Raw genomic sequence first — 27003 nt, 5'->3', positions numbered from 1 at the left:
CGTCTAAATCGTTAATGAATATATTGAATAATACTGGCCCCAGTACTGACCCCTGAGGCACTGCACTAGATACTGGCCTCCAAAAAGGTGTGTTTCAGGCCAGAGCCACCCATGACTAAACTGATCCCCAGTGGATCATAGATCAGCTACAACTAATGCAGCACACAGAGTGGCTCAGTGTCCATCACTAACCAGGGAAGCTACTGGAGCAAATGGCCCAAGACTGCGCATCCCTGTCACCATTGCTGGAAAGGTTTGAGAAGCCAGAGAGCTCAGCTCAATGGCCGCTGCTGAGGAAAGTCCTTCCATGCAATAATCACAGGGCCTCCCTCTCATCTTACCACCTGCCAGGTTAAAAATGGCCCTGAGGTCAAAAATACACATTAAAAACTGAAAAATGCAAAGTGAAAAAACAGTCTGCGAGTCAAAAAGCACATGGAGGGCTGCCAGTAGTGTGCAGTGCCAACCCTCACGTTATGACACCGGGCTAGTGGGGAAAACAGTGACCAGCGAGGGGGAGAAGGCTGAGAGGGGATCTTATTTATGCTGATAAATATCTCAAGGGTGGGTGTCAAGAGGATGGACCAGACTCTTTTCAGTGGTTCCCAACAACAGGATGAGCAGCAACGGGCACAGACAGAAACACAGGAGGTTCCATCTGAATATGAGGAGAAACTTCTTTACTGGGAGGTGCCAGAGCCTGGAAGAGGCTGCCCAGAGAGGTTGTGGAGTCTCCTTCTCTGGAGACATTCAAACCCACCTGTTCACATTCCCGTGTGACCTGTGTGACCCTGATTTATCAGGTGGGTTGGACTGGATGATCTCCAGAGGTCCCTTCCAACCCCAACCAGTCTGTGATTCTGTGACACAGAGGAAAGGGAGCAGCCTCGGTGCACAGGGAAAGCCCCTCCAAGCCATTCGCAGGGACGTCCCTACGAGCAGCCGCTGGTGCCGGGCCAGGAGAAGCAACACCCGCACCCCTCTGAGCAACCGGCGCCCTCCCTCATCGCGCCTTCCCGCGCACCCACTGCGCCTGCGCACAGCCCCGCCCGCAGCCGTTGCCGGGCCGGGTGCTGCGTTGCCTGGCAACGCGGCCGTGCCGCCAGAGGCGGGGAGGTGGCGGCTCCGGCGGGTGAGTGAGGCGGCCCGTGGGGCCGAGGTCTGTGAGGTAAAAAAACGTACGAGAGGTAAAAAAAGAGCAACGGGGCGACGGGCAGGGGCTGGAGAGGGGTCAGCGCTGCCCCGTGTGAGGGGCAGCCGGTCACCCGGCAGGGGAAAGCAGCCCCGGGCCGGACCTCGGGGGGCACAGAGTTGGCTGTGGTGGCAGGAGGAGCAACTACACACAGCAACACAACAGCGGTGTAAGCAGTGGGTCCTGTTTGCCACAGCTTTGAACGGAGCGTCTCACCCTCTGCCAGCCTCCTCCCACCACAGAGCCATGCCGCAGGTTTTCCTGCTGTACCAGTGTGGATGCAGCTGCGACCACACAGCGGTTGCTAACATCATAGAATCAGAATCATAGAATAGTTTGGGTTGGAAGGGACCTCCAAAGCTCATCTAGTTCAGCCCCTGCCATGAGCAAGGACATCTTCACCCAGATCAGGTTGCTCAGAGCCCCATCCAGCCTGGCCTGGGATGTCTCCAGGGATGGGGCATCCACCACCTCTCTGGGCAACCTGGGACAGTGTTTCATTACCCTCATTGTAAGAAATTTCTTCCTTATGTCCAGCCTGAATCTCCCCTCCTTTGGTTTAAAACCATAATCCCTTGCCTTATCATAACAGACCCTGCTAAAAAGTCTGTCCCCATCTTCTTTATAGAACCATCCTTCCTCACTCTATCACAGGCTTCATTATCTACAATAAACTAGTCTGGCGAGAGTGGTTCAATGTGGTTTATTGCTATAGCCATATTTTTCCTTGGTTCAGCTTGAAATTTGCGATTACCTCCGCTCATTTTGAAGCTGTTCTGTGTATTTTGTAGACAGTCCATTGAGGGGGAGATGAGGCTGACAGGAGATGGGCACAGTGTTTATGGTTCCAGAGGTAACTTTTGTGCCTGGAATACATATTAAGCCATCTCCAATGGCAGGCCTAGGAGAAAACAAATGAAACTGTAGGTTTTGTTTCTGCTATCAATGAGGGGTTTTCTGCTGAGAAATATTATTCAAATTCTTGTACATCTGTTTGCAGAGCCACATGACTCTTGTAAAATCAACTAAAAATTATCAATGGACCATCAGGATTTTTACAAGGTATGATTTCACATATTTTAAAATAAGGCAAAAGGGTGGGGAGAAGTGGAGGAATAGATAGAAAAACCCATTCCCTGTATAAAAAGAATATATTTTTGTTTATATTCAGTGTTCTGGAAGGCAAGGTTAGCCTTTGGGATTGTTTTTAATGAAGTAAAATGTGTTTGGGCATGCCAAACTTTTATAGTCCGTAATGAGTTTATTGCATACAATAATTATGGGCTCGGTAATTAAAACTTTAAAATTACTGCTATTTTATTTAATATAAATGATAAATCAAAGATTTTGTTTGACTTTTTATAAGTTAAAATTAGGATATGTCAGAAACATCAGTCTTAAATTTCATCTTATGGTAATTGTATGTTAGGCTTCAAGTACGGGAGTTGCGTGTGTGTAAAAGCCTTTGACAAGTCAAAAACATTGGCTGAGAGCAGAATTTCTTTTAATTTAAAAAAAAAATAATTTATAACTATAATTATTCACTTTTTTTTTTTACTTCTTTTTTCTTTTTTTAGGGCTGCTCCTCCAAACGAGAGGCAATAGCAGTTTCTGCAGTTGCTCTGCAGGATCATATAATACACAGTCATCAGCTCCAGGATCTTTCCTTAGCCAATCCTTTTAAGTCAAGGACAAGAAATATCAAGAACATTTTCAAACCCGTGAACAAAGAAATGGTCAGAGCAGTTGTAGATACTGGACTAAGGAAAAAGAGCACTCACTACAGAAACAAGGAAGATGCAGAAAAGGAGTATGTTCTTGATCCCAGTCCTCCGCAGCTAACATTAGGTAAACTGTTATATTCTAATTTGTGAATTTTTGTTCTTACTTAAAATAAACTAAAATGAGGAATGTAACTTTTCTGTTCAGGAAGATAATTTAATGCTAAACAGCATAAAGTCTTGTCTTAAAATCTGTAAAAAAACCAGCAGCTTATGCCATCAGGTAAACAGTCATTTAAACAATGGAGTTGCCGTCAGTGACTTGCAAGTGTCTTTTCATATCTGAAATGCATTAAAAAAATTATCCTTGTGACAATGAAGGTAAAAATGAAAAAGCTAGTGCATCTTGATGAAGAAGAATTCTTCATAAAGAGGTGGGAAGTCTTACACTTTTCTAATATGTTTTGTATATTGAGGGTCATATTCTCAAGCAAGCATCAGTGATTTAGACATATTTATTTGAGGGAGTGTTTTGTTATTATGATTTTTTTTAAGTCTATTTGAAATGGTTTGTTTTATTACTTACTCAGTAAAGAGACATTTACTAGTGCTGCATTAAATGTATTCTTTATTAATATATACCCACCTTTACTCAAAGTTTAAAAGGTTTGTTTTTACAATGGTCCTGGGGCTAAACCCGGGAAGAATTAACACCTGTAGCTAGATACCTTTTTTTTTCAAATTTAGAAGCAAACATGCAACAAGATAAAAGTCACAGATGTGAAGACTTGGAATGATGCCTGGTGAGAAAACTCACTTTTAAATAGTATTATAATAATACCGTTGTAGAGCAGCAACAGACAATATTGCTTAAAAAAACAAAGCCAGGGAGCATCTTATCAGACCAGGCATCCAAATGTGCTTCCCACCTACCAGTCTCAGGCTTGTATTTCCCTTTTCTAAAGATTTCTACAGTATTCTTGCCATGAACATCTTGTCCTTTCGGTTGTCTTGTTTAGGCTTTTCTTAAAGGACCTTCCTGCTCACCAGTTTGCAGTTTGAAGCATAATAAACTTCCATCATCATTAATAATTGTTTTATTTATTCTTCTTCATACAAATGCCCTTAGGCCTCTCTGCAGATCATGTTGCCTTTGCTGCAGTAACTGTCACAGTAGTCCCAGCTCTAAAGAGAACCATGTAAATCAATGAGGCTCTGTACAAGCACAGGCATCTGCCTCTTGGAATCAGCTGAAGGTTAAGAGGGTAACTTAAGATAATACACAACAAGTGATGGGACAAAGGTAGTAAGACAAGGTGAATATTACTATGTTTACATGCTTGGAGTTCTAAAGATGGGAGGGTTTTTTCTTTGGTTCATTTTGAAGAGGAATTTGAAAGAAGATAGGATAGAGAGGGAAAAAAAACGAGAGGTACTGGGGTTAATGCAAATATAAATAATTAGTGATTGTGGAAGCTAAAAGGTCGTGGTGAAAAAATGCAGCCCAAGTGTAAGCATGTTCTCTGCAATTATAAGAGAGACGTAGTATATTCTCTTTAAATCACAGCATTGCCTGAAATGTCCCATTTGAATGCTTGTGCAAGTGATTACAAAGAATGTGCTGAAAGATTTTTAAAAATTGCAATTGTCTCTGGGTTTTGTTTATTGATATTTTCACCTATAGTCTCAGATTATTTTAAAATGCTTGTGGCAGGCTTCCTCTTCGTAATAAGAATTGTGTGGTTTAAACCTTACAGCTGTGAAACAACTTTGAAAATGTAATTTAATGCAACTTTTTCTTCTTGAGTTTGTGGATAATCAAACAAAATCTCATAGGCCTCTATCATTACACTTTTCTCAATAGGCACTTAAGTCCTAAAATCAAATAATAATAGTTTAAAGGTTAATTTGTGGAATCACTTTGCTAATGTTAATTTTAGTATAAATACCTCACTTGGTTGTAAATGGGTGTGTCAGTAAATGGGTTTGGCTTGTAAACTTGATGCATAAGGATGAAAACTCTTGGATGTCTTGAGCTGTGATAAATGTAGGCTCTCAGTGCTCATATTTAATCAAAGTGCTGCTTTGACAATACCTTCATAGAGCCTTTTGCTTCAACGACATATCCCTTCTTGTCTGTCCTGCTGCCATTTTTCCATCATCAGCCATGTTGTACAAAAGCTTCCCATCTTAACACCTGTATAACCTGTTCCTCACAAATATCCCATCTGGTTTATGTTATTTAGTAGTTAGGTTCTGCTGCCATTCTCTTCCTATTTGCAGTTTTAATCAGCCAGTTGGGAAAGTTTTAAATAAGTATTTTTTCTTACCACAGGGGTATACAAAGGGCTTTCCACAAAGCCATCTCGTTGTCTTCCTTGAAACAGTTTCTGACCACAGTGCTTGAAAAGAAATCAAGGGTAGGCAGTTTTTAGGTTGTGATACTGCCTTTCATGTTGTGACTGGATGGCTCTCTTCTTCGCTTCCTGCTTATCCAGATTTTCTCATCGTAAAGACTACTTGTGTATACTGCACTATCAAAACGAGATCTTGTATCCTTACTCATTCTATTATACTCTTGGGTATTACTGTCAGATAAACTTGATGTATGTTTTTACTGAAACTTTTATCATGTATTTTATAACTTGATTCTTCTATTGTAGCAGAAACACTGTTCTGTGCAGTGTATGCTCTTTGAGAGTTGAGTGCTCAAGATGGAAAGTGCTCCTGGTTAGAAAAACTTGCTTGTCACTCAGCTACCAATTCCAGCAGTTCTTAGAATCATAGAACCATTTTGGCTGGAAAAGACCTTTAAGATCATCAAGTCCAACCGTTAACGTAGAACTGTCAAGTCCCCCACTAAACCGTGTCCCTAAGAACCTATGTGTCTTTGAAACACCTTCTGGGATGGTGACTCAGCCACTTCCCATGTGTAAGCTTTAAGCAAAATATATGTTCTGAACTAGTTTTTAGACTCTAAATGCAGGATTCTTCATGTTTCTCTTAACGCTCATATTATTTTTCACCATCAGGAGCAGCAGATAAAAGCATTTTCTGCACCAAAATTGATAGACAATGCTATTTTATGTTAATACAGTGTATATTTTACATTCTGAATTTATGATGCCATCAATACATATGTACATGCTTGCCCACTTGACAGGGAGCGGTATGAATTGGAGCCCATAGGCTGCAGGCAGAGCTGAGAGCTCCTGCACATGGGGAGGTGCTAGATTTGTGTCTGGGTATCGACTTGTCGCAAAACCAAAACCGCGTGCTTCTAAATCAATTCGTATATGGCCACCGATGTAATCTGCGGCATTCATTGATTCCAATTTTATTTTGATACTTAGGTTTCCACACATTGCTTACATTTGACTTGATACCTTTACAGGGTAACAAAAGTAACAAGGTGGGGGAGGGGGTATGAACCAAGCCGTGTGTGAAAGCACTTTCCATGTAGTTCCAAAAGCATAAACCAGCTTGAAACATCAAAGCCATCCTGTTGTTCTAAGATATGGCACCAAATTGATTGATGTTTGAAGGCTGTCATGAGCTCACAAGGAAGTAGGTTAGGCAGATAGTTCAACCAGAGGGAAGACAGTATTCCTTATAATTCCTTTAGTACCTCACATAAGTTCTTTAAAAAGATCAAAGACAATTTTGTGGAAATTTTAAATGATTATTGATGTACATCTGTAGATGCATGAGCTCAGGAGCAGAATTTTTGTCTCAAAGATTAACAAATCCTATCCTATAATAAGAGCGAATGGATCACCAAAACCCCATTATTTGCTTTCTTTGGTTGTTTTTCTCCTCGTGACTAAGTAGTATCATGGGTTTGGATACACAGTCTGCGCGGTGGAGTTTTGAAAGCTTATCCAGAACAAATAAGTGCTGCTTATTAATGTCTGGTTTATGCAAGGATTTTGCTATGAACAAAAGAGTTGACCTTTCCCATTTAGAACTAAAACTCTCATCTCTGTACCATCAGCTTGCGTTCTGCCTGTTGCCTGTCCCTCTTCCTTTTGGGTTTTAGCAAATACCATTGAGGCCTCATCATGGACTCATGTTATTGGCTTATTACACGTACCTTGGACGTTCCTCCTCCAGTCCACACAAGCTGCTTCCTCTGGTCTTCAAAGATGACAAAGGTCTGTTCTTTGCTGTACCTACTAGCATCTTTTTTACTACTGAGATACTGACTCTGGACTTTATCTGCCATTTGTGGAGGAGGGAGGGAATACTCTAAGTATTTGCACTGATTCCTTTTTTGAGAAGGCTGAGATTTCCCAAGGACATGCAGCAAGGCACCTCACAGTTATCATTTGAGATCGAGAAGCTCGCCTATCAGAGTGACACTGTCGCTGCTGTCTTGTAACCTCCTCTGTTTCTTTATGCTCTTTATTTCTCTTGCATCATCACAGTCTCATTACAGTTCAGTATTTTGCACCAGCAACAGGTTTTTATTATACCACTTTGTTTATTTTTGAGAATACAAAAATGTAACGTTGCAGAAACCTTCACAAATTAATTCTAATAGAGATTTTGTTTATACAGACAACATTATGTTAATGTGCATTGTTACACTGGCTACTTAGTATTCCCTATCATAATGGCAGTGAAAAGATATAAATTCAAATTACTTGGCAAATAAAAGTTTGCATTTAAAAATTTCCCGTATAAATCCTGTATGTAAAAGAGGTTCTGATAATTACTGAACAGCTAACTAATAGTAAAAAGTATGTTGCCTGCCAGTGGTTTGTCTGATTACAGTTTTATGTGAAGTATCTGTGTATTCTTAATAACTGCATCATCAATGAGTTTCACATGAAGACCATCCATTGTCCGCACCTGCCAGTGGGTTTTCTTCAGTGATTTGTTGTTGTTATTGTCTACAGCTCAGAAATTAGGCCTAGTTGAGCCTCCTTCCTCACCACTGACTGCTGAAGAGTGGGTAAAAATAAAGCAGAGATCCATAGAGCATGGAGACTCCACACAGCCTTGTGCAATATGCAGGGAAGAATTTGCACTTCAGCCTCAGGTATGTGTAGTACTGTATAATTGTGGAGACTACAGAATTGTATTAAAAAAAGAAAAATTCCCAGAGTTACTGCTAAAAATCGTTAGCTGGAGATAGAAAGGAAAGAAATGAAAGACGTTAAGACACCATTTGGCATTTAATCGCTGGACCCAGCTATCAGTGGCCAACTCTGAAAGTATTTTGGACGTGGAATGGTAGAGAAAGGTCAGTAGGGCTTGTTCAGTTCTGAAGTTATGATGATAGAGGAGAAGGTCATCAGCCTTTTTATCTTTTCCTGCAAAGCAGGTATAGGCTATTTTTTGCTTCATTTAAACTCCTATTAGATATGATGCTAGCCTTCATTCATCAGAATGGTGAATATTCACTAATTATGAATTTTAAGATATATTTTGTTTTCAGACAGTTTTTGTTACTTTACAGTTTAGTTCCGTGGTTGTTTCTAATTGGAAAATGGAAGTAGGTGTGCTCTCAGTGCCAGTCAGTCACTTCCTAAGGTTATCAGAAGAAATGCTTGCATTTTACCTTGATGGTTTTATTCAATTCATGTGTGTAGCATAAGCATAAATACATCATGCTCTGTTAGATTCTCTCATCTATCATCTTGAAAATGTTAAGCAAAAGGGACAAGTGACTGATTGAAGAGGACGGCTGCTTCATAGAGGTGAGGATGGTAATTAGAAGAATTAGCCCAACTGCTTGCAAGTTTCTTGCTGTGCTACATTTCGGGTGTTTTTTTCTGCCTGTTCCCTCTTTTAATTTTTCGTGAAAACATTTTACAGCCAAGTTTGTGATGTGAACCAAAGTCTTGCAATAACCTTAGATACAGGGCATTTGCTTCCTTTTACATCAACATTAACTGAAGGTGTACGATTGTCCATGGACAGGTGGAATGGATCTGGCAAAAGACCATTCTACCAGTTTCTGGCTACCCTGACAGTCTAAAGCTTGACAAGAGAGAGCAAAAGACAGCACTCATTAAAAAGGTTACTTAAGATTTGGCACAAAAAGGGAAATACCTCTGGAATTCTTTTTGTCCTTAGCACTCTGTTAGCTTTCCTCCCTCAAGGGAAAAAAGCCACTGTATCTGAAAGCTTTCCCTTCAGCTAGCTGCCAGCCATTAATCCTTTTGTGTCTGCCAGTTCAATAGTGCACACTACTTGTTCTGGTTTTCACTCCTTTCCCAGTTTTTCCTTCCTCTAAGAGCCAACTGCCTTTTTTTGTCCAACTCTGTATCTTTTGTCAGGATGGAGGTCGTCAGCATTTGGTGGGAATTTAGGTCAGATAAAGGTGAAGTTTTCTTGTAGCCTGTGAACATGCTTTCTCTTTTCTTTTTTTTTTGTGTGTGCATGTGTATGAAATGCTGCATTTGATGTGTATCACTTCTTGAAATTTGACATCTCTGTGGGGAAAGGGGGAAAAAAAATAATCAGCTTTGATTCTAAGTACTTGTTTTATAACCTTTTCCTCCAGTCAGTAGCAGTTGGCATTTCTTACTTTCTGCTGCTCCATGTGTTTTTAATCTGAAATTCACTTATTGGTTTAAGGTGTAATGTATTAAGTAATTTCTACAGAAGGCTAATTTTATTTTCACTGGAAAGACTGCAGTAGTAACAGAAAGAAACTGGCCTTTCAGGCAGTCAGAATTTTTCTTGTCAGCATTTTTTACTTTCCAGCTTTTAGAATGGCTTAAAGTCAGGTTGGATTTGATTGTTTTTTTCCTTTGAAAAATAGGTGCTGCTTTCATGTTCCCATGTATTCCACAAAGTGAGTACATTTTTATACAACTATTCAAGCACATAATGATGAGTTTTTTAATTAAACTACTGAAGTGAATATCTTAAGGAATTAAATGTAGTCATCTTGAACAGTAATTTTGATTTCAGATTTTTATGGTAAGAAATATAATTTAAGGCTATTTTATGATGAGGCACTTTATTCAATTTTATTACCATTTTAAAAACCGTATGGGAAAACATAGTTTGTACCTGAGCTATACATTTGTATACTAAGCGGAAGTAGTTTAATTAATGAAATTTCATGTGAATATATGAGATTTACAAAATTCCCTTGATATTTTAGTTATAAAAATATGCTTCTTGCATAGTGTTCATGGATTGGTGAATAAACTGGTATTGCATTCTGCCATCTATCCTGTTTTATCTGTTCTGATGATATGAAATATATTGTAAGTAATGTCAATTATTTTTGCAGGCATGCCTTAAAGCCTTTGAAAAATGCAGAGGTAAAAAGTGTTGTCCGATGTGTAGAAAAGAGCAGTATCAGACCAGAGTCATCCATGATGGGGCACGCTTGTTTAAAATAAAGTGCGCTATTAGGTAAGACTTGTTTCTGCTAGAGGTGTTGTCACTGGACAATATTCATTTCTAAATAATGTTCCAAATGTGTTAAAACTTTAATATTACAAGAAACCAGACAGAATGAGTACACTACAAAAGTCAAATTGCAAAAAAAAAGGCATAACATGATTGTTTCATATAAATAGTAAAATCATATAAATTTTATTTTCCTCTTATTGAGTAAAATTGTGTCTTACAGAATTCAAGCTTCCTGGAGGGGATATATTGTTAGAAAATGGTATAAAAACTTGAGAAAAACAGTGCCTCCTAAAGACAGCAAATTAAGAAAGCAGTTCCTTGAGCAAAAGGTATGTTGCATTTGCTTCTTTGATATAATTCAGCTCCCTTAAATCAAAACTCCTGAATATCAGTTCTCTACCTCTTCATTTATTCCTTCTTATTCATATCAAACAGGCAGCACTGGAGGCACTCGGTTGTTTTGTTAGTTTGTTCATTCCATCCTCTTCACAATGTAAAGTAAGGAAAATAATTTAAATGCTTAATTTTAAGGTCTGCCTTTTGCCTAGGCCAACAATAGTGGGGCTTTTTGTGAGGCTCTGTATTTCTCTTCTGGTTTTGGTAAAGCAAAATAACTAGTTCCCTATAGAACTATATAGAGAGGAGAAACAAAGAAATCCATAAACAATCATAACTTCTTTTCACTGTCCTTGTTCCCTCCCTGAGCACTGAACTGGACAGTTCCATTCCATAGCTTTGCCTTTCTCTAAGTTCTGCTCAGCTGTAAGTCCAACTGTAATAAACTGGGGTCCTGACCCCATAGAAATGAGGCCAAATCAGGTGCAAGCATTTTGCAATGATCCTGCTTGCCTCTAAACCCACAACTGCTGCAGAATCCCTGTGCCATCCTCAAGTCCTTCTTCACCAGCTTCCAGTCTTCTCCCAATTTAGTCATGACCAGTCCAGCTCAGCTTTTGAGTAATAAAAATTGCTCTGACATAGTTTGGTTCTGCTCCCTCCAGGAGCACAAGGTGCTGTCTTCCAGTCCAGGTCACCGAACCGCCTGCCTAACAAGGATGGACAAATCCACACAAGATGGCTATTTCAAGGTAGCTAGTGCGTTCAACTCCAAAAATACTCATACTCAGGTTGCAAGCTACATCAGTGATAGATTTAAACCAAGACTTAAATAGGTGGTTTGGGTTTTTTTAAATCACGGTTTTAGTTAAACAGAAGAGTGCTTGTATAAAAGTCTTGTTACTTTCTCATTATTTCTCACACTTATTTGGTTATATCCTGTTAGAGGAGAGCTTTGGAGGCAAAACTCTCCCTTGCTATGTTATACATTTATGTATGATAGTGAGATTGGTAGCCTGGATGTGATCTTGCAAAATGTTGCAACCAAACTGGTATCAAATAGGAAATACGGTTCTCAGCCTTAATGTTGAGACAGCTTGCTGGTTGCTGTGCTTCCTTAGTAACCCATGCAAAGTCCTGCCCTGTAACAGAAAAAATGAATACAAAGTTGTAGACTAGTTTGACTTGGACCTCCAAACTCATCTAGTCCAGCCCCCTGCCATGAGCAGGGACATCTTCACCCAGATCAGGTTGTTCAGACCCATCCAGCCTGGCTTGGGATGTCTCCAGGGATGGGGCATCCACCACCTCTCTGGGCAACCTGGGCCAATGTTTCACCACCCTCAGCGTAAAAACTTTCTTCCTCATGTCCAGCCTTTGGTTTAAAACCATCACCCCTTGTCCTGTCAAAACAGGACCTTCTAAAAAGTCTGTCCCTGTCTTTCTTACAGGCCTCTTTCAAGCACTGACAGGCCACAATAAGGTCTCCCCAGAGCCTTCTCTTCTCCAGGCTGAACAACCCCAACTCTCTCAGCCTGTTCTCCCAGCAGAGCTGTTCCAGCCTCTGATAATCTTGGTGGCCTCCTCTGGCCCCTGTCCAACAGGTCCATGTCTGTCCTGTGCTGAGGGCTCCAGATGGGGTCTCACCAGAGCAGAGGGGCAGAATCACCTCCCTCCACCTGCTGGCCACGAGGTAGCTGAGGAAAGGCAGCGTTACACCTGACAGTGCTCAAACACTGACGTTTGGAAGAAGGGAATCCTTCGCTGGATTGTGACTGTCCTCAAGTAGCGTGATGAGAACAGACAACAGAAACCCCTTGATTTTTCTGCCCGGAAGACTGAGCAAACAGCTCTATGCGGCTTTCCCTTAGCTATAACCAAGGGCTCAGTAAAGGGAGGTTGAAGGCAGCTTCTAAATGTGCTGAAAGTTGCAGCTGAGCATCATTCCTTCAGATTTCTCTCATGGGACTTCAGGTGGCTACAGTAGCTGTCTACCAAGTTGCCCACAGAATGCTCAGATTTCATTGCAAGATTATCAGCAATGAGAAGGTCCTCATGTAAAATAGTTTCTGTATATAGCCCCAGCACTAAGAAATCTTTCTCACATGTAACTCCTCAGGGTTTTGCAGGGAATAAAATGGGTGCTACTTTTTCACCTTCAGTTAGAATAAATTTATAAAGTTTTCTCATATGGATTAGCCGTGTTTAAATGGATTCAGTACCAATTATGATTAAAGGATATATACTCATTTTTCTTAGTAGCTTTCAAGTGGGAATTGTAGATGAGTTTTGCTGTTGTTTGCTCTTATACTTTTAAGCGTTGGTTAATGAAAACACTAAAGAAATTTTTTCACAAGGAGCTATCCATTTCCAGATGCTAAAAAGCTTTTCTAAAATACATTTGGCCTTTCAAACTTGCGCTGTGCTTTTAAAATGTCACTCCCTAAACTTTAGCATAACCAAATGGCATCACAATTGGAAAAAAATCTGATTTTTAATAACCCTGCCTTCTCTGAAAGGACCACAAAGGTTAAACATTAAGTTTCATACTCTTCAATAAATATCACAAAATGAAAAGCAAGGTCTGAAATATTAGTACCAGGCAGGACACATATTACTTGTTTCAGGACGCTGCAATAGCCCGTATTACACCTATCATTAAAATGTTTAATAATTTAGATCAAAGGAGATAAGGAAGGTCACTGTAACCAAAGTAGGCTACTTTTTAGCGCTGCTTTGCACAGAAAGCAGGGTGTTGCTTCAGCATGTTACGTAGTGAATTTCTTTGATCCTTCCTATAAGTGCCACTCCTGTATGTCATTTAATTGTGGTATAGTCCTTTATTAGTGCAATTAAATATTTTCAAATGCCTTGCATTATCTCTAGCTTTGCTGAAAATCTTCCTGTCATTTAGGAAGCAAGGGAAGTCCTTGAGAAACGATGGAGTTGACTTTAGTTTCTTCCTCCCCCCTCCATATGATTTCTTTAATTTAAATCTCACCAAACAGTATAATGGTCTTGGAATTTGTTTAGCCGTTTGACTTTATCACATGGAGATGGTAAACATTCTGTTGCTAGCTTGAAGTGGCTCCGAGCAGCAAAACTAGGAGGATATTAAACCAGTAAAAGCTTATCAACTGATTCATTGATACGCTGTAAATTCCAGCCTTTTCATTTTACTTTTGAGGGCTGCCATAAGTCAACACATTAGTAAGCAATTTGCTGACACTGGATCACTTAAAAAGGCTTCCCTGTGGACAAAGTTCACCTCGGGGCTTTGTTTCATCCTTTTATTTTATCAGTCTTGTGCTGCTGTACAGATGACTGATGTAGTTTTGCATACTGAGAGACTATTTCAAATACTCAGTTTGGCCCATTCTGTTCAAGTGCTAAAAAATCACAGACATAAAATATAGAGGTATGGTGCTCTTCAGACATAAATTCAATTAATCAGTTTCAGTTGTTCAGAGGAAAAAAAGGTCATTCAGCACTATGCATTAAAACACAGCAGGATTTAATATTTAAATCCTATAACACATTAACACTAACAATTTATACAAAATGCTTATTTCTTTCCTGTTCACATTGATAGTTTGCACTGATTTGCCTCTTAGCATGAGTTTGGGGATAAATTGCAGTTGTACTTTTTTTTCTTCCTATCCTTAGACTTTAATTTGCTGATTGATGGGTATGGATTGGGTCAGGTCATACTGCAGGAAAGACAGGAGTAGCTCAAAGCAGATAGTATCTTAGCAGCAAGGGAACTTAATAGATCACTGTCTCGGGCAGGAGAAGTTTTCCTTGATTTTTACAGTTTCTGATCAAGGAGCATCATGAGAGGAGTTTCAGGATCACTTAGTGATCAGGTCTATTCAAGTTTCATACCAGTAGAAACCAAGACCAAGCATAAATCAGAACCAAAAGTCTTTTGAAATGTATCAACCTTTACTTGCTGTTGAACAGAAACCATGAATAAGTCAAGGTTTAGTTACCCTGTTCTTCCTGAAGCTGGATTTCAAAATTAAATCGCTATAAGCAGCTAAAATTGCAATGTGGAGTAGATTCAGTTCTAGAACCTGGGTGACAAATTCAGATAAGACTTACTAGGACTGTCACTACTTAGTTAAACACATAATCACATTAAAATATTACAGACATAACTCGATTAAATCATGGTACATTAGTGTTTCATGTGTCATTCAGGAAGCCCACAGTGTCATTGCTTGGGACTGTTTGGAGACCACTAAGTGTAAATATTGAAGGAGGCCTGTGGTGGGATTCTTATTTGTTTGGGTTTTTTTGTTTTACACATACCACTGAAGGTCAGTGTGCATGTTTGCATGGGATAGAATCAGACTTTATTTTTCCTTTTTGTCAGTGAACAGTCATGAGGGGAGCACAACATCACCCATCTGCTCTTTGCTAGACACAGAATTCTCTCACAGAGGACACAAGAGGTTGCTGCTTTTCCTAGCCCATCGTGATTTAAATACACATGCTATACAAGGGCCCTAGGGGGATTTTTATTTACTTTATTATTATTATTATTATTATTAGTCTTTTTTAAGTTAAGTTGACACATCAGCAGCCTCTGAGCTGCACCCGTAGGGGTTCAGAGCAGCCCCTCTCTCTTGAGAAAGGGACCAAAGTCCTGTGTTCTGTCTGAAGGACAATTGTCCATCCAGGCATGCTGGGGACCTGACGCTTTTAACCTCTAAGCCAGCACTGGACACCAGCAGCAAACAGGAATGAGGTTCCATAGATGATGCAGCTAATCAGGCCCACTTGTCCAGTCGCAATTTGTCCCCATCCAGACTGTCTATGAGGAACTCCAAGCCTGACAGCAGGTGATTCTTTTCTTCAGGTTCAAGAGATCAGCAATCGACTGTTGAGTTCTTATGACATCAACCTAGATGAGTTTTTTTCTGAGATAGATTCTTCTATAGCTGCAAGTCGAGATGTGTTTCAGCAATTGGAAGAAATAGTAATAAGTGAAACTGACTGGGAGAAGATCCAGATACAGGTGGGTTGGCTTTGTTTGTTCGTTTTTAAAGTCGTTTTGCGTTTTTAAGCTCTTTGATGCTCTTTTGAGGCATGGCAGTCTTTTCAGCACAATTCGGTGTTTTCTGTTTTCTTAAATTTTAGTCCATCTGTTGCAAATCAGAACTATTAAAGAGTTTTTACAGTTCAGAGCTTTACCTCAGCAGCATTGCTCTTCTACGCAGTTAAAGAGCCCAAGGAGATTATAGAAAAAAATTGAAAATTAAAGTGTTAATAGTTTGTGAAAGTAATTACAGCCATAACATTTGGATTGGCATATTGCTGATATATTTACCTTCCATTGTTTCACTACAGGTTGGTTTGTTTCTTTTCTTCTCAGGCATTTCGGCAAGAGATCTCTGACTGTCCCATCTGCATCATGCCGCTCAGCCCTGCAGTCCATCCCACCGGTCTCTCTCCTGGTAACTGCAAACAGTTTTCACGACAGACTGTTCTGCTTTCTTGTTCACATTTGTTTCATCATACCTGTCTTCAAGCATTTGAAGAGTTTTCCTTGGGGGAGCGACATCTTTGTCCTTTATGTCGCTCATATTATCAAAAGAAAATCCTTAAATGTTGATAACATATAACTCATCGTGAACTACCTTGTCAAATGTAGCAGGCACCACACATACTTGGGAGATTTTTCAGATCCAGATCTTCTAAAACCAAATTATTTTTTATGGACAATGGTAGTCACCTTGTATTTAGAGAAATAAAACACAGAAGGGTGCTCTTGCTTCCCTTTTATATTCAGTTTCACCTTTGGTCTTCCAGCATTTTTATTCTTCCTCCCTCTGTCTCTCCCACCTTTCTCTGCTTTCATTTCCCTTTCCCAAAGATGAGCCAGGGTTGTTTCAGGCCTTGTGCTCCCTCAGCAGTACCCACTGCCACTCCTCACCTGTGTGTTTTTACACCTGATTTATTGCAGCACAGGTTCCCACTCAATTGCTGCAACTGGTAGTTGTAGCAAGAAACACTTTTCACAGAATCACAGAATCGACTGGGTTGGAAAAGACCTCAGAAATCATAGAGTCCAACCCTTGGTCCAACTCCAGTCCATTAACTAGATCATGGCACTAAGTGCCATGTCCAATCTCAGTTTAAAAACCTCCAGGGATGGTGAGTCCAGCACCTCCCTGGGCAGGCCGTTCCAATGCCTGACCACTCTCTCTGTAAAGAATTTCTTTCTAATATCCAGCCTAAATTTCCCCTGACAGAGTTGAAGCCCATGGTCCCTTGTCCTATTGCTGACTGCCTGGGAGAAGAGACCAATCCCCACCTGGCTAGAACTTCCCTTCAGGTAGTTCTAGAGAGTGATGAGCTCACTCTAAGCCTCCTCTTCTCCAGCCTAAACAACCCCAGCTCCTTCAGCCTCTCCCCATAGGTCTTATGTTCAAGTCCCTTCCCCAGTCTTGTTGCTCTTCTCTGGACCCCCTTTTCCTTCAGCCATGTTTACTAACTAGAACCCTGGCTGCTGCTTCTGCTTGAACAGCTCTGACAAGCTCCAGAGAGCTGTGGGTAGACACAAAGGCCCTCAAAGATGCAGGATCATTTCCGAGAGAACCATGGAACCAGTAAGCACTGACTACTTTCAAGAGAAATAAAACGTGTTTATGACTTTCCAGCCAGAAAAGACAAAAGCCAGAAGCTGAAACAATACGAAGCAGGAAGATATCAAGCTAACAAGAAAATTAATTTTGCATAAAAAGGCAATAACTTAATGCTGACAGGATCAAATTGTGTCATGCACCGAATGAGGCACAGCCCACAGCACCAGAGCTGGGAGTGGGAAGGGCTGTATTATATTAGAGAATCATTAGATACAGGTGTTTTGCAGCTCAGTTGCAGACAGACTCAGCTTTGGGGCCTCAGCACATGGGCTGCAGGGCTGTCCCTCAGAACACAAGGAGAACGTGTGACACTGAAGGACCAGGAATGGATAAACCATCTTGAAACCAGAAAGGAGGCAAGAAACCCTGGGGAATTCCAGACATTGGTTTCACTTCATTTCCAAAAAAAAAAAAACCACTGGTAAAAATTACTTTAAAAGAATCAGTATTTGACATGGGATTTGCCATGAAGGGAATCATATCAAGCCTTTGCATTTCTGTAACAGGATACAGTCCTGCAGAAAACATGGTGTCACAAAAAATAGAAGTGCAAAATAGACAGAAATAACCCCATGTACGAGACGACTTGCATCTTATCTATGTAGCCATATAGAGACTTTCCATGGAAAGACATACAGAAATCTGAGAACACAGGTTCAGTATGAATTAATGACGTTGCAAAAAAAAGACCATAAAAAAAAACAAAGTACTGAAGCCATGATGTGAGGTGAAGCCTCAGGCCTGGAGGTTTGTGTCCAGTTCTGAGCTCTGCAGTTGTAGAAACACACGAGGGTCCCCTCAGGCAGCAGAAAGGACGAGCAGAACCCTGCAGGTAACAGCTGAGGGAATGGAGGTCACTGCTTATGGAGAAGATAAAAGGAAATGTGACCTTTCAAGTGTGGAAAATGCTGGTGCAAGCAGAGACTTATCAAAGAACAGTTTGGGTTGGAAGGGACCTCCAAAGCTCATCTAGTTCAGCCCCTGCCATGAGCAGGGACATCTTCACCAGCTCAGGTTGCTCAGAGCCCCATCCAGCCTGGCCTGGGATGTCTCCAGGGATGGGGCATCCACCACCTCTCTGGGCAACCTGGACCAGTGCTTCACCACCCTCAGTGTAAAACATTTCTTCCTCAACTCCTTGTCTTATGATGAGTATTTGAGAACCAAGCGAAAGCTCCAAGTGTGAACAGCCCTCGCCACATGTGACATTTAGGAACCCTTGCACAATTAGGCACTGGAATGTACCCCCCCAGAGACAGCCCAGCAATGGCCCCGCAGAGAGACCCCACCAGGCTGGTGGGATCCCAGATGTGCTTGATCCCCTGCAGCTGGATGGATCCGACAGCTCCAGGTCCCTTCCAGACACCCGATTCCTGAACTTTAAAAATAGCCTAAGATCTCCCATGAAAGGGAAAATCTGAAACTGTTTAAGTTACAAATAGTTTAGGAAACACAGTGGTCATGTTTTTAACGTATAAAATTTGCCCTTCAGTCCAATGATTAAGCTATTGGAAATGACTTCTACATTGCATAAGCAACATACTCTTCTATAAGTCAACCCCACTTGCCTCGAGGGTTCAGATTCATGGTGCACTTGCCTTAAACACACAACTGCAACACCTTTGAACATGCAGGAGTCTCCATCGTGTACCATACAGCGTGTATTTTAAAAACCCGATCGCTTGAGAATCTGAAACGCATGTTCAACTGGAGGGAGGAAGGAGGAAGAGAGAGGAATGCAACCACTCACCTCAGCAGCTGGCAGGATAATTTAGAATATCACAGATTCTTTTTTTCATTGCTTAAAATAAAGAAGCAAAATCACACTATGAATCACACTTTATTGAAAACACAGGGAAAAAAAAATCTTCCTATAAAACATTCAGTGTAACATTTAAAACAAATGAAAAAAGACGCTACCACTGCTTTTCAAAACAAAAAAATACACAACCTAGTTTTGTAACACAGCAAAGTATCCACAACTGAGAACATCATATAACTTATTTCTGACAACCTAAAAGAAACCAGGAAGGGTTTGATGGGGAAAATGTACACAGAAAATTGTACTGAATTAAGTAACACTCAAAGCATAATTTTTCAGCTGCATTTTACCCCCTGCCATGGAAACGCTGGTTCTCAACTGGATTCTTATGGTCGCATCACCCCAGTCCATTGTAGCTGACACCAGCGGTACTCCTGGGATATTTTCAGTCCCCTCAGTGTGCATTCTACAGACAAAGCTTTGTGAAAACAGGAGCCACGCGTGTTTTCTAGGTAGGGAACACAGGGTTGGGTTCCAAACCCCACATTAAATAAAGTCCAGCTGTACTTTTTCTGTACCTGTGCTTCACACTCGAAGATTTCAAATCCATGACCCAAATGTGTCTTCATTTTCTATTCCTTCATATTAAAGTAATAATAGTCAGGCCAAATAAGACAAAAATACTTAGAAATCTATATTTAAATTATAGTGGCTCAACTTTGCTTCATTATATAAAGCCAGGGAGGAGAAAGTTACCTGCACAGATTTTGTTAAATTAATTTTGGCCTAGGCTGGAAAAACTTAAAGGGAAAACAGAAGTCACATACCAGTTAATTTTCCTCTTAAGTGTTTAAACCCCTCCATTGTACTCACAACACAGGTACCACCATCACACTGCTTACCTGAACAATTATTTTACATGGAGAGAGAAGGTCCAAAATAAGCTCATAAACACATGAAATACAAAAGGTGCAGAAAACATACACAAATCCTTTACCTTGGCACCATGCAGAGTTTGAGTTTGATCAGAAGATGAGTTATGCGCTGCCGACCCACCAGAAGGATGCGTCTCTTGATCTCCAAGGTGGCGGGACACATCAAGGGTTGTGCTCTTACTCTACAACTTACAAAGAAGATACTGAAGAGTGGTCCTGCAGTAGATCAGCTACTCTGGAGTAACAGCCATCAGCACAGCCTCACATCCCCCCGCAGTGCTGGTCCAGCTCTGGTTCCTCAGCACAGGACGCACATGGACCTGCTGGAGAGGGGACAGAGCAGCCACAGGAATGATCCGAGGCTGGAACAGCTCTGCTGGGAGGACAGGCTGAGAGAGTTGGGGTGTTCAGATGGAGAAGAGAAGCTCCGGGAAGACCTTACTGCAGCCTTTCAGTGCTTAAAAGGGCCTGATGGGGACAGACTTTTTTAGCAGGGCCTGTTGTGATAGGACAAGGGGTGATGGTTTTAAACTAAAGGAGGGAGATTCAGGCTGGACATGAGGAAGAAATTTTTACACAGAGGGTGGTGAGACACTGGCCCAGGTTGCCCAGAGAGGTGGTGGATGAACCATCCCTGGAGACATCCCAGGCCAGGCTGGATGGGGCTCTGAGCAACCTGATCTGGGTGAAGACATTCCTGCTCATGGCAGGGGTGGCACTGGATGAGCTTGGGAGGTTCCTTCCAACATGTCCTGGTTTTATTAACCCAAACTGTTCTATGACTCTATGATAAACTGGCTGAACAAGCATGTTACTCTCTCACTGAGGAACAGGCTGGTGGCCTCACAGTACTGAAAGTCAAAAGCGCGTATCTATGCAATGGCTAAAGCATTTCCATATCTCTGTGAACTCAAACTTACGTGAGCTCTTGGCAATTTGTCAGAGGACCCACCGTAATGACAGGACTGTTTTAATGGAATCTAGTGGTAAAAATCAGATCCAGTGCAAATGAATGAATAAATATTAACATTTTCAAAATGGAAGAACATTTCTAACTAGGGAAGGAATATCTCTTTACATTGATGGGAGAAGAAATATATTAAGATCAAAGCCAAGTGCCCTGCTACGCATATCCATGTAATCACCGAATACAAGAGGAATGCACAATACAGCGTTGCTCATGAAAGGAGCTTCATCCCATGACACGGAATATCAAACATATGCACGGGGGCAGGAGGGGGAAGCAACAGCCACACTTGGGGTTAAGATATAAACATTTAGAAGTCGTATCCCAAAGTGCTCATATAGGTACAAGTGAATAGTTGGATACCTAAAGCCTTTAAGAGCTGAGATTTCCTATTTTCTATGATTATGTGAGGTCTTCAGACATAAACAGCTTTAAAATAGCTTGGATTTAGATATGTTAGGATTGCCGACACTTAAAGGACATTTCTGACACTATCCCTTTGTTTGGAGTCACCTTCTATAGTTGTTTAAACATTTAATGCTATGTATATATAAAAAAAAAAGAGAAATAAACTGGAAAAGTTGCTTAGAAAAATATGGTCATCAATACAGAACTAGCATTCTGTGTTTTAAAATTGCTCTTTTAAAGATCAGAGTGTATGTAAAAGAACAGGATTTAGCTATTTTCCTGTATTTGGTATTTCTAAACCGCAGATCCTAGTCCACTGAGCATACAGCTCAGCCACTGTACATACACCTGTGGAGCCCATCCTGCTTCTGGAGGAGAGGGAAATGAAAGGAAAATAACCTACAACATTCTTACAACACTCGAGGAAAGTCAGATGCATGAGGCAGCCAAGTGCTCGTTGTTTCTACCTTATTCTTGCTATTTCAGACTGTAAGTTCTTTAAGAAAAGGGCCAGCTTGTCTGACAGCACAGCAGCAGGAACGGGTGAGCACCCCAAGGAGCAGCAGCTGCCACAGAGACATCGGGCAGGAAGGAGCTGGTGGGACAGGCAAGGGCACTCGTCACTCCTGGTGGCACATCAGGCTCTGCAGAGGGGTCTGGACCAGCTGGATCATGGGGCTGAGGCCAATTGTATGAGGTTCAACAAGGCCAAGTGCTGGGTCCTGCACTTGGGTCACAACAACCCCAGGCAGCACTACAGGCTTGGGGAAGAGTGGCTGGAAAGTGCCCGGGGAAAGGGATCTGGGGGTGTTCATTGACAGCAGCTGAACATGAGCCAGTGTGTGCCCAGGTGGCCAAAAAATCCAAAGCATCCTGGCTTGTACCAGCACCAGTGTGGCCAGCAGGACCAGGGCAGTGACCATCCACCTGTACTTGGCACTGAGGAGGCCAAACCTTGAATCCTGGGGTCAGTTTTGAGCCCCTCACGACAAGAAAGCCCTTCAGGTGCTGGAGCAAGTTCAGAGAAGGAACGGAGCTGGTGAAGGGGCTGGAGCACAAGTGTGATGGGAGCGGCTGAGGGACCTGGGGGGTTCAGCTGGAGAACAGGAGCTGGAGGGGAGACCTTCTGATCTCTGAACTGCCTGAAAGGAGCTTGGAGCATGGAGGGGGTTGGTCTCTTCTCCCAAGTAACAAGTGATGGGACAAGAGGAAATGGCCTCAAGTTGTGCCAGGGGAGGTTCAGATTGGATACTTCTTCCCAGAAAGGGTTGTCAGGCATTGGAACAGGCTGCCCAGGGCAGTGGTGGAGTCACCATCCCTGGAGGGGTTTAGAAGATGTGTAGATGAGGTTCTTCGGGACATGGTTTAGTGCCAGAGTCAGGTTATGGTTGGACTTGATATTGAGGGTCTCTTCCCACCAAAACGATTCTGTGATTTGCCAGGTGATGCGCTGGGAGGAACATCACGTCCCCCTGCAGCTCCTGCTCACGCATCCATCCCTGTCAGCACACGAGCTCCCGCCTGCAGGGGCTGGACACCGGCACACGGCTGCAGCTCTGCGGGACCCGAGGTGGCACTTCAGAACCACACGAGGAAAACAATTGGTCAAATCCTTTAATTTCTATGACACTGTAAAACAGTCAACAGGGTAAAAGGTATCGGAGCAACAGGGCCAAAGATAAACATCACATTACAGACAGTAAACAAAGCTTCCTATGAATGAAGAAACTGTTACCTATTCAGTAACCAATACGATTATCTTTTAGCTTAAAGTGATAATTATGTGTGCTTTACACTTCAAAAGCCCAAAACATTACAGTTCTGCCACTGCATCTAATATTGTGCTACCAACACAGAATAAAGCCAGGAGACAGCTAACTCAAAACACTCCGTTTACATCTAGTTTTTGGTCTTGTGTGGTATCTAGTCGAAGATGGAAGCATTTATGTGCTTTTTGCCTCATAAGAAGTGAGGCAGATGTTAATGTTACTAAGATCAGCTGTATATACCTTGAAGGTATAGACCACCTGACTCTACATGAGTCAAAATACTAGGAATGTGTCGTCAACATCCATTAATGAATTACCAGTTGCTTGTATTTAAGTGACCATATGCTTCTGTGAAGAGTATATAGTGACCTGTATCTTACACACGGTATATCTGAAAGTAGCGCCGTATCTCTAGAGGACTTTTGCATAAGCGTGTCATTTCCAAGGCCAAAGGCGTATTTTCATGTGGACAGTGTCACAACATCAGCAGCTCATTTTAAAACAAGACGCTGTCAGGAGTTGCACAGGGTAGTTCTGACCGTCTCGCCCACCACGGAAACCACGCAGCATCTTCACCACCTCCGTACTGTGTGTAAAACCGCGGTAACGCAGCCTTAACCCACGCGTCTCCCACTGCAGAACCCAGCAGGCGGGGTGGACCAGCCAAGGCTCTAACATCTTTGAAAGACTTTTATAGTCTGGCCTGAAACTTGTGTGCTTATCAGCAGGAACCACCTCTGCTCAGTTTAATTACCAACTCGCTTTCAGAAACCCCATCTGAATCATAATCCCACCTTTGTCTATGGTCTTGGGTCACCGATGGCAGGACAAACATCTCTGCAAAGCCTTGGGCAGCCTAACGACTGAGAAAAGCATGAAGAGCGAGACCTACGCTGGTTCACACTCCCTACATTTATTCCTTAAATCCATTTATTCAGTTTCACAGAATGTATTTAAATAACTGTCTTAAAGTTGTACCCGAATACTTCAACCAAGCTAACCAGCCCCCCACACACCACAATTCACCAGCCCCATGAAGACATGAGGACAATTTTGGTCACAATCACTTGCATGGACAAGTGGATACATTTTGGTTATTTTTAACTATAACCCTAATAGATAAGGCTACAAGTTCTGAGAATACCCAAATGACACCCCTAATAATAAATCTCCCACTATTTTAAATGTAAACACATTTTAAACCAACTTTTAACTACAGTTCCCTGTTCTTGGTTGCAGAACTTTGACTTAGATAAAGATCTGTCACTAATATGTCAGCGTGAAACTCAAACAACAAAAAAGATGCTTGTAAATCTTAGTGAAATCAAGCAATTTTACTTTAAGTCTTCCAAGACTCAGCACAACACATCAACAGTCAGTTTAATAAACCTTGAACTTATACTAATCACACACACACAAAAAGTAACTCTCTAGCATCATATTTACTACAGTAGTATTTACATTATGCCCCAGTTCAAGTCAGAAAAGGCAGCCTGCAAAAAATAATAAAGGAAGGAGAAATTCTCTGGGGTTTTTTAAACACTCCAGGGGTAAGGACAAAATAAAATAGGGAAAAAAGGCTCACATTCACACCCACAGCAATAAGGTCTACAGTGCAGAGCAGTCATCTCAGGAGATGTCCAACAAGGTTTATCTCATTTCAGAACCATGCTGGAGAGCCAGTTGTCACTGCTTGATCGCATAAAACACCTGGAACTCCAGCCGGACCTGCTTGTTTTACAGAAAAAGGAATGTTATCTGGGTCGCTCCATGGTGGGCGCACACTGACCGTGTCCCCACCCCAGTCTGTTTGCAGCTGAGTGTGGCAGAGCAGGACACAAATGCAACCAGACTCTAAATACTCACTTGGAGTTTGGTTGGTGGGCTTTTTCTTTACTCTAAAGGATTCCTAAGGCTGCAGTAACTCTAAAAAAAAAAGGATGTTACAACCCACCAATGCCATCCTGAATCTAAGGCCTCTGAGCAGTTCAACTGTAACACCACAGAAATTCATCCTACCAAGGCTCAGCACAAAAGCCTGACTTACCAAACCACCTATGTCAGCTCTATAAGCTTAGAATTTAATTTATGATATCTACACATAAAGGTCTATATACATGTTCATGTGTACATTAAAAAATAGGCTAGCGAAAGATACTGGATTATGCCACTGAACAGAAATCCTCGTAACTATAGTATAAATTCAGAGAAATAATTTACTTCAAATTAAAGAAGATCGTAAAAAACTGCAATTGCAGCCTCCTAGGCCTGTGCTACTTGCATTGATTACAAGTACAGCTTATACACAGTAGTTCATAAAGAATTTTACAGGGATGTACTTGGCGACCTCCGCGGCACAATAGCTTACAGAACTGTAAGAGCTGTGACAGGGGGTCTACACAGCTTTTTACAAAGCATACTAGGCTCAGATTGAACACTGAAGTTAATCTTCATCTTGCATTTTGTTTGATAAGACATTGTCTGGCTACCAGTAAAGCGACTGGCATTTATAGCTGAGAACAAAGCTGAAAACGCTGCCCTGCCAGGAAAGCTTCAGGACGTTAGACGGTGAAGAGCCCACTGAACCCAGCAGGAAAGGAATTGTGAGCCACACCAGTTCCCTTCATTTTTTACCTGTTCTTAGTTGGAACTATTCATCTCCCGTCAAGGATTCCTACTCCAGGTAGTTTACAATCCCAGCATGGGTCATATAGGGCTTCAAGTGTATCTTTGTTTTCTTTTTTAACCAAGTCCCAAAGTTATTCTTTACAGCTGTGTCTGTATAACACAGGAGGTACTGTGCATTCAAACGGGAGTGGGTTTATATCTAAAGGTGTGAGACGGTCAAAAAATAAAAAGGAATGCATTATTCTCTTCAGCTTCCAGTCTTCAAGGCACCTCCTGCATCAACTTAGTGGGAAACAAACCAGTAGACCAGAAGTTCACTGGAAAGAGAAGAATCTGATATACTTAACTTCCACACAAGCACACAGCATGAAAAAATGAGACAAGGTTGGACCCAAATTATCAACAAATAAACCCAATATCAAACTGCTGATGAGATGAGGGGAATGCCATGAGGCTGATGTTTTCAGCTCTAGTGATTGCAGGTGATTGTTCGTCACAGTGTTTTCTGATGCCCATTTGCAGACGGCTTTGTCTCCGAGTCTCTTGGGTTGTTCGACAGATGAAGTTTATCTAATCCTGCAAAACATATCATGACAAGGGAAAAAACTGAGATCCTCCCATGTTTTGTGCATACAGGTATTCAAAAGAACACATACAAATCAAATTCTACTCTGTGATTAAGGACTTTGAATTGGATGAAGAGCAGAACTGACGTTCCAGCTCAGGTAAGAATTGCTGCTGGGAAATTCTCTCAGTTGTGTTTTAAGTGAGAAAAGTCCATTACAATGGACAGGGATGGAAGCGAGAGAAGCCGAACTTCACATCACTTAAACCACAGACTTAGATGGGAAGAACCAAGAAGGACTCACAACCCTTTACTCTGTCAGTCTACAAAGACCAAAATAATTACCTAAAATATTTCTTTTAAACTACAGCATCTTTCTAAAAGCATCCACTGCTGATCTTAAGATCACTGGTGATGACCGCATCACCTCTCTATACTGTCTAATGATACTTTCAGGCCTACATTATTACTAATTTATCTCCATTTCCAGCCATTTGTTCTTATTGCATGCATTATGAGTGCTAATTAAAGTCTCCTATCCTGCCACAGGCAAGTAGTTAAACTCTCTTTTTGTGGGGGAGATAGGGAAATATGGTAAATGTAATATTTTATTGACAAGAGGCACAATGTCAGCCCTTTCTTGCTTGCTACAACTTCTCTCTGAAGTCTCCTACCAATTCTCCAAAA

General features: G+C 41.5%; 2 protein-coding genes across 3 annotated transcripts in view; one reads left to right on the top strand and one right to left on the bottom strand.

Moving 5' to 3' along the window:
• Positions 1-2018: 2018 nt before the first annotated feature.
• RNF32 (ring finger protein 32) lies at positions 2019-16249 on the top strand (the record flags this gene model as incomplete). Its single annotated transcript, XM_080364227.1, has 8 exons — positions 2019-2045; positions 2770-3040; positions 7815-7957; positions 9689-9721; positions 10169-10293; positions 10514-10622; positions 15494-15652; positions 16010-16249. The coding sequence occupies 8 exons, from the start codon at positions 2019-2021 to the stop codon at positions 16247-16249; spliced, it is 1107 nt and encodes a 368-aa protein (XP_080220353.1).
• Positions 16250-22950: 6701 nt separating this feature from the next.
• Positions 22951-27003, bottom strand: part of LMBR1 (limb development membrane protein 1) — a 76358-nt gene continuing 72305 nt past the window's right edge. For both annotated transcript variants that reach the window (XM_080339997.1, XM_080339998.1), the window contains one exon: positions 22951-26327. In XM_080339997.1, the coding sequence (XP_080196123.1) occupies positions 26245-26327 (83 nt within the window). In that variant the 3' untranslated portion in view covers positions 22951-26244. The remainder of the gene's footprint in view (positions 26328-27003) is intronic.

Source organism: Nesoenas mayeri, assembly GCF_963082525.1.
Source record: "Nesoenas mayeri genome assembly, chromosome: 2".
NCBI classification, from domain to species: domain Eukaryota; kingdom Metazoa; phylum Chordata; class Aves; order Columbiformes; family Columbidae; genus Nesoenas; species Nesoenas mayeri.
This window is presented reverse-complemented; position numbering and strand designations above follow the sequence as displayed.